General features: G+C 37.4%; 1 protein-coding gene across 2 annotated transcripts in view; it reads left to right on the top strand.

The window, feature by feature from the left end:
- LOC126815389 (uncharacterized) overlaps positions 1 to 7,539 on the top strand; it is a 74,767-nt gene extending 67,228 nt beyond the window's left edge. For both annotated transcript variants that reach the window (XM_050541003.2, XM_056099679.1), the window contains one exon: positions 5,567 to 7,539. In XM_050541003.2, the coding sequence (XP_050396960.1) occupies positions 5,573 to 6,400 (828 nt within the window). In that variant the 5' untranslated portion in view covers positions 5,567 to 5,572 and the 3' untranslated portion in view covers positions 6,401 to 7,539. The remainder of the gene's footprint in view (positions 1 to 5,566) is intronic.
- The last annotated feature ends 1,388 nt before the right edge of the window (positions 7,540 to 8,927 follow it).

Below are 8,927 nucleotides of genomic sequence, written 5' to 3' on the forward strand. Positions count from 1 at the left end.
ATTAATTGGTTGTTTGGGATTTGGGATTTAGCTAAGTCACCTATGGTAGGCTATATTGGACCACATTGAAGTATCTGTATTCACGGAATGGTCGAGCAGGAAAACGCGTTTGCTGCAGATAAATTTGCAAACATTCATCGAAATCATACGCCTATGCATCACATGATCATTTTATGTATAGATTTATCTTGATAAAAGAATATCGGCAAAACGTGAAACACCCTTCATAAAAATTACGTCATGCTCCAAATGTATAAATAATGAATTTATTTACCGTTGATGTTATAAACATTCACTCATCGTCTTCTTTATATTATATATTATTATTGGCATACTTATTCAGCTAGGACGTTACTCTAATATCTATTTGAGATGTTTCATAGAAATTGAAGATGTTAATACAACCGTCTTAATGCTAGGTTTCCACTATCAGGATTCATGCCAGGAAAACGTGTCTGCGATCGTCCAATTTTCCAAATTATCTTTAAAGGGTGTGGGGTGGAGGTAGTCCTACATGGTAAGCTCTGCTCCTTCGCCTCTCGCAGACGACCGGCACCACCATCTGTAACCCGCAATTATTTGGGGGGGGGGGGCAATTCAGGTTCTGCCCCCTTTACATTCATCGAGCCCATACGCCTTTGCTCGCAACTGGGGGTCTCACAACCCAGGGATCTGTATAGAGCATAATAGGATTTTCTTCTGAAAGTCTACGTTCTAGAAGTCTCACTTCTATGTTAAAATAAGACCTCGTTGTATCTAACGGCATGATTACTTGCGTGCAATAACCCGGAGAAAAGAGAACTTGCGGCTAAATTATTGGGGGGGGGGGGACACTCCCCCCCCCCACTCCGCCTGGCAGAACTGTATACCAAGATGCCAACAATCTATACGAATGACCCCCCCCCCCTCCCCGACAACAATAACAGGTTTATTCCAAACTTATACCAACAAACTAAAAGAATGCATCCCCGTCCCACCAACAACATCCTGGTCAAGCCAGGCTTAATCCAAACTTAGATGATAGGCCTAGCACAAGTCATAGGCGCTGTTATTCATGTTATGTGAGGTACCTGACCCCCCCCCCCTACATCCCTTTCCCCACTTTACTTTATAATAATAATATGGTATGGAAGAGAGATGGGACAATAGCAACTTAATGGTAGAGATCTGTCTTGTGGGCGTTATACGGTCATTGGTCTATTGATTGATACGTTGAGAGATCTTTTCTTTGCTAATGAAAGGCCCAATTAAGAAATTTTATTCGTGATATTTCATAAGCGATAATTACGAAACTAAACGATTCTAAATCGTCGGAATCTTTTGATAATAGCAATAATCCACCTTAATACTGATGAGACCGTGCGTGCCAGTTTCTGCAATACAGTGTAATATCGTTCTTGACAAGAAAAAACAACAACCTTGGTTTATATTTCCATGTTTTAATTATTTTCGCAATTCTTCCATTAGTTTATCATAAATGTAGCATGGTCAAGATAATAAAATGCTAAATCAAAATGACATTTATTGCCATTTAGATAGTGTTGTTATGTTTACATAATCTGACTAATATTTACGACGCTGACTATATTGCTATTCATATTTCAAGTCAAAATCAAACATGGATCAAAACTGTAACTTACATTGAAATTATGATAAATTTAAGTCATAACAGCAGGCCTATGTACCACCCAAACAACATCCCTATCAAATCTTGCTCCACATTTTTATACGCCCACATTTTCATATGGACGTATTATGCCATCGCCCCTGTCCGTCCGGACGTCCACAATTTGTTTGTGGTCAGTCTACAGGTCACAATTGGAGGGTCTAGAGCACAAGTGATCTAACAACCAACTAAAATGGTTGGTAGTTAGATCACTTGTGCTCTAGACCCTCCAATTTTAATCCGATTTTAACGAAACTTGAAATATAGGTTTATCAAAAAAGATCTCGGTTCCTTTCGGACCATAACTTGATGGATTATGCCCCCTGGTTGTACGAAAAATCACGTTTTTAGCTTGTGGACACTCTAGAGGTCACAATTATTGTCATGTGATTTTGATGAAATTTGATATGCATGTCTTTAACCCAAAGATCTTGGTTCCTTTCGATATTCGCGCATATCTGATCGTAAGTCCTGAATTATGGCTCCTTATTGTACAAAAATTTTTTAGTGTGTGATCCCACTGCGGTCACAATGTTTATCCGATTTAAAAACAAAACGTTCGAAAATATCACCGTTACACCATAATGTCAGTTGAGTTCGAATTTCGTGAAAATCTGATTGAAACTGCCAGACAAAATGACCGCTCCTTGTACTCAAATAGTGTAAAGGTATGTAATACCAAGGATGTTGACCCTCTAGAAGTCACAATTTTTATCCCATTTTGATGAAACCTGAAAAGTATGTTTATAATGAAGGTTGAATTAGAATTTCGGGAAAATCAAAACAAAACTGCCCGGCAAAATGGCTGCTCTTTGTACGCAAATTGTGTAAAAGTATATAATACGAAGGTTGTGGACCCTCAAGAGGTCACAATTTTTATGCGATTTTGATGAAATTAAAAATATATCTTTATATCCCAAAGATCTCGGTCCCTTTCGATATTTGTGAATTTCAGACCATAACTGATTCTACGAAAAAATCGCTTTTGCTTTTAGCTTGCAAAATGTGGGCGCATCTTGCCTGCGTGGTCAAGGAGTGTAGGAGGCATTTTAAAATCAACGATTCTTGCACTTTCTGTGCCCAGCAACTTAAATTTGAAAACATTCAAATAAAAACAATCCATGCAGTATTCTTACATTGCTTTCATCGGAATCCGTCAAGTATTTCAGAAGACTAAAATGTCTAAAATTGTGCATTTAATACGCCAATAACAAATCCGATTAATCAAAACGCAAACAAAATACGAACTGAACTTGAAAGTAAATAGGAGTCATGTGAAGAAGAATTTGAAATTACTAACAATTGGCCAGAATCCCGAAGATGGAGGACGGTGGACGTAGTGTTAACTACGTTTGGTGGGCGATGAACAGAAACCAGACTTGACATTAACATGCGCGTATATATGTAGTAAAATTTCTCAATTATGCTTTGATGGGAGAAATTGACAAGACTGACCACGCCCTATCTGAAATCGGACAGATCCAACTGCCTAGTTAGAGGCACGGTATTCATGACTAAAAGGCAAAACAGACTTTTAAAATAGGTTTTACAGGCCAAATATTCCAGAATAAACGATAACAAATAAGTAATCTTGCCTAACAGGCAGAATGATCTTTGAGTTTATATTGCCCTGTCTCATTTCTGTTTTATTTTCAATAAATTAGGAAAAAAATTGTTATTAGGCATCCGACTTTAATCTATACACTCAAAGGAACAAGACAATAAAAACAACGGATTCATTAGTCTTTTGGAACTAACGAAAACCTACAAACACCCGAAACATAAGAGTATTAAAATTCAACATGTTTTGCAATTGTTTATTAGGGAAAATAAAATTTGAAAGCTGTATATGTAATACAAGATATACCTAAATATAATAGCCAAGATTACAAGATGTCAGCAAATGTCTAGAAGCACTAATATTTATGATTTTTTTAATCCCTATTGATTCCATCGCGGCAACGGAAGAAGAAAACATAGATTGAATTTCTGTTCGTTTTGACAAAGACGTAACGAAGGAGCTCACTCGGCCAGTATATTGTGAATAACAAATGATAAAGGGAGCAAAAAAAAAAATATTTGCAAAGAAAACAAAAGTGACTGAATCACATTACTAGCTTTATGACAATGAAACTGGCAAAACACAGTGAGTTAGCTATATATTGGTAAATTGCAACAGGCGTTCAGAAATGTTGTTTATGTAAGGAGTACAACTAGGTTAGCCATGGGAATTATCCAAATACATGTAAGCAATTACACAAAATGCTCACATTTATTTGGCCAAAATGACAATACATAGATGGAAAGGAAAGAAACGAGGTTAAACATCTGGTCAACACAATACTGTGGTGATTTTGGGACTAACACAGACATTATGGGTTGTTTTGTTTATATCATCACGTGTGCAACGTTATGAAGGGGAAGTTGGGGCCGCGGCTTTCATCGAATTCCAACTGTTGAGTGTTCTTTTATTTCCTCAAGTTCTCATCCCATCCTAACAACGTCCCGGGAACACATTATATACATGCCACCCATGCAGGCTTTACCCTTCACGAACCTTGACGGTAGTCGAAACTGAGATATTCTTATCCAGAGTCCAGTACACTTACCACTCGACCCCGCCGCCCCGGATACATCGTGGGAAAGACTAAGCTAGAAATAACAAGCATACCTTGCCTTGTGCAGGATGCCACTCGTAATTTACAAGTAATTGAGACAATAGTTTAAATTAAATTGTTAGAGGTCGAACCTGCTTTGTGAAGGTAACATTGACCAACAACAGTCACAAGTGAAATTTTTAAAGGGGTGTCACGTCACGTGTGTATTTTAGGGATAAAACTAATTAATTCTATGCAAATAAAAGTGCTTCTTGTAAGCAGTCGTCGCGATTATGAAGTCACGCATTCAATTTAACAGTAGCTTTTCTTGAATGAGATAGTTAAAATTGGATACGTAACTATCGCTCCAAAACTAGCTGTTTTTTTGACATCGTGGCTCGTTAAGCAAATCAAACGATAAAACCCGAATGGAGCAATATTTGAATTTGAGACTTTCAGGAGAGGAAAATAGGATATTTCTTCACGTTTTGGCGTGTAATTTGCATAAGATATATTATTAGCTATTTGAAATTCTCAAACAAGTGGTATAAGGTCACGATTATAGTTATTTCAGAACCTATAACAGACTTGTTTTTTTTTTCTTCATTAACATAAAATATTTCGAGGCGATCATTCATCTGATTCGAACAAACATAGTAGGCCTATCTTATTGCAATTTCTGGAAAGAGTTCCCTATTTTTTTGTTTTATCAAAGCTAAACTAGAGTGTTGAATTAGGTTGATCCGAGGTGTTATTTCGAGTTATGATAGGATAAAAAATAGACTGTTTAATTTTTGTTCGAAATATTAAGCGGAAGTCAGTTTATTTACTAATTTCAACAAAGACAGATTGTTGTCCCACTAAATAATACAATGGCTCTATATGTAGACCTAAAATCAACCCGCCAAACTTTAATAAATCGACAATTGTTATTGCATGTTCCTTTTAGATCTTTTATAATTTATTAACATAACTTAAACAGGAAATGTACGATGGTTTTTTTATTGTAGCTGATTATACATAAATAACGTATGTTCGTTGGTTAAAATTTAAGCGATAATATGTTTTCAGTGGTTATCGAAAGTCATGATAATGAATAATTGATTAGCCTTTTGTGAAAAGTTATTAGAATTGAATAGAACAGGTAATGGTAAATGTATAATATATGTAACGACATAGCTGTGATCGGTCAAGCAAAGCCAATTTAGGTTCTGGTAAATAGACGACATCAATTGGGGCCATTATATATTGATAACAACAACTTTAATGGTACTGTATCTTTATTCTTCTTATTTGTTTTCAGTTCATAATGGCAACCGGGAAGAGTTCGGCCACACAGAAAGCTACACTAACCGTCAACCAGCACGAATCGTCAGAGAAGTCAGCGGCAACGAATGGACCACAACAACAACCCGTTCGTCGCAAGTCAGGAATGTTATTAGAGCTACGAGATTACGAAGAAGACGAAATGTACGGTCCGGAAGCTGGTAACTCCTCAAGAAGACCCTCTACATCTTCATTATCAAGATATCGCTCGTGCCCACAATTAGCTTCAGCTTTATCAAAGCCGGATTCTCCAGGAAGCGATCTCCTAACAATTGATGAACCCTCCACCGACGATATTTCGCCTAATATCAGTCGCACATTTCAAAGTCCAGATTCGGATCGGTCGTGTACACCGACTCCTCCGTCTTCTCCGGGTAGTCGCCGCAGTGATACTAGCAAATCAATTCCAGGTAATACAACCCCTAGCTGGGACCCCTCATCGCCAAGCTCCACTCCCAAGTTACACAGAAGGGCTCGAAAAGAACATAAATACGACAGGATAGCGTCTACAGAGAGTGCTCCAAGGGAGATAAATCTAAGATTACCTTTACGCGAAGACACGTCTTCCAGGTTCGACAGGAGACGTGAACGCGATTCCAAAACGTTTTCTGATTTATATGATAGCCCTCCCGATGTCAGTATTGACTATCGAGTCAGTGAAACCTCGGATGACGATTCTATAAAATATCATGGACAAAACCATTTACCGGATGACGGACGTGACAAGTGCGAACGTTGGTTACAGACCTTGAAATTAAGCAATGCCGATAGAATAAAATCTAGAAGTCAAATGCAACTCCCGCCTATGTGATGAAATGTGAATTTAGTTTTGTTGGGATTTAACAGGCATATGTTTGTTCTCGGTATAAGGAAACGATTTGAAAATTCCACGAACGTGTAATTGCCTTTTTATTGGATTATTTTATGCCCATAAATTATGTGGCACCGAGAAGTGGTATATCGTGTATTACAGAACGAGTAAACATACCCTGCCTCGTACGGTATATATTATTAATAATTGTAATTTAAGGAATTTAAAATGTTGCCGCTTGTGAGTGTTTACAAAAATGGTGATAATGTGTTCCCAGGTAATAAAATGTGTTCTGTGTTTTAAATAATTTATTGTGTTCGTCTTTGAGTGAATCGAATGCAGGTGTTGTCTGGCGTTTTACTTAAAACGTGTCGTGTTAAAAAGCCACCCTACCTTAAAATGCCCTCCTTCGCTTTTTCCATCTGTTTACCAATGAAATTCCAATGTCAGCGGTTTGATTATCCCGTATACTTAAAAGGCGGGTGGCAAGAACGTTTGTCTGCGATATCACTCTATTCTATTCGGAGACCCTGTTCATATTCTACAGAAAGTTGAAATTTAATTAGGAATAATGTTCTGGAATATTTAGGACGCGATGTAATTTTTTTAAAGGTTCGGGGTGGGATTTGGGGTACGAGCAGGAACTTATGGTCAGATTGTATTCTAGGCGTCCTACTATTTACTTCAGGGGTGCAGCCAACACTTTTACATACCATGTGCCATATTATGTACACGGCGGTGTGAAAAACTGTAAATCGTCCACAACACCCGAAAGATAGGAAACTCCCCTCAAAATGAGTTTTATTTTTCGGACTGTCACAGACAAAAATAGCCACCGAGAACTTGGCTCTATTCTGACAGGCACCATATCTTGGAATATTTAGATCGCTTATATTTTATGTCATGTGATTTCTTTCCATTTAAATTATGTTGAGTATAAAATATATAAAATTAATATGTAAGTACAAGAATTGTAAATAATAATAACTTGCTTGTATATTGGTACGTGTATAAATATAATAATGAATATTATGGTCTTGTGTAAAAAAACCCCAAAAAAACCCAAAAATAACCAAGAAAAAAACGTTGTTTTTATTTACACTGTATTATGAAAATAAAAAATATCTATATTTTGTGAAGCAGCATGAGTTAATGTCTTTAAATTTTGTCGATATGCCACAGTTTTAAATATCCTAAAGTTAAAGCATGATTTTTGATGAATTTAGTGACAATGAATACATTGGACTCCTGGATCCGTAGCGATCGAGGTGGGGTGGAGTGGGGTATTGAAATGGGGCCTGTCATTTATACATCCGATGTTATGACACTTAGGTGTATAATTGCGACTTTAAACAATCCAGGGAGCTTCGGTGGCTCAGTGAGTAAGACGATGGCTCGCTAACCTGCAGGGTTCAGTGTTCGATCCCTTTGTTGGTTGAAAAAAAATTCCCCTGTGTGTGACGGAGGGCTTAGCATTAGTGGCAAGGGACAACGTATATTCATTCGGATGGTATGAAAACCGATGTCCCGTGTACACATTGGCGTACACGTAAAATAACTCTTGACAAATTTTCTTTCATAGCACACAGCGTGGCGTATGTCAGTAGCCCAGTCGGTGCAGAAAAGTAGGACTTTAAACCCCATTCCATTTAATTTCATTCTTAAACAATCGATGGAGGTTGTTTGTAATAGACATACAATCGAGAGATATGACACTATTTGCTGAATACATTATACATTTTAATATTTGACTGTTGATTACCAATAACACATACTGGTTTTATTTGTCATCATCTCCTCAATATGCTTGATGTCGTCTTGTTGAATCATAATGTTTCGAATTACAACAATGGGATCTATTTTACCTGTGCTGCTTATGGACTAAGCCCCTTATTTCATGATGGATGCAGTGCGAGTTATAAATAGACAATTTTTCCCTAAATTTTTTTGTCAACTCTTCCTGCATTTTTTGGTTGACTTTTTGGTCTAGAATTGGAGAAAAGGGATCAAATTTGCAATTTCATAGCAGTTTGGGGTAATACAGATGATTTTACGGCGGAGGGATAGTGGGTGTAAAGTGTCTTTCTGCAAAGCAATCATTGTGTCGAACGTGAGATTTTCACCCCAGTCAACAGCAAATCCCCGTTGCAAAAAATCTAAACGGTCAACCCTCTACAAATTTATGATGAGGAGATTGCCAAATGTGGTCCCTATTGTGCCTGTAAAGATTGGAACCAATGGAATGTTGAGCAAAACGCTACAGCCTGTGATGTTACAGTCATTTAACATTGAAGTCAATGGGCAAATAATTGCTAGTCTGAGTCCTGATCCCCGCTTATTTTCCCGTAAGAGTTATTCCCCCTAACTAGTCGGCTGCGACGTGTAAAAATATTTAAGGTATTCTCGGTCCACACAAGAAGTCAAACGGTACATTTTTTTTTATCTTTAATTCACTCCCTAGCTAGAATTCCTCGTTATTTTCGGATAATTACTTTTACTTTTCACCCCCTCTCCGCATCCCCACATT

Source organism: Patella vulgata, chromosome 3 (genome assembly GCF_932274485.2).
Source record: "Patella vulgata chromosome 3, xgPatVulg1.2, whole genome shotgun sequence".
Lineage (NCBI taxonomy): Eukaryota > Metazoa > Mollusca > Gastropoda > Patellidae > Patella > Patella vulgata.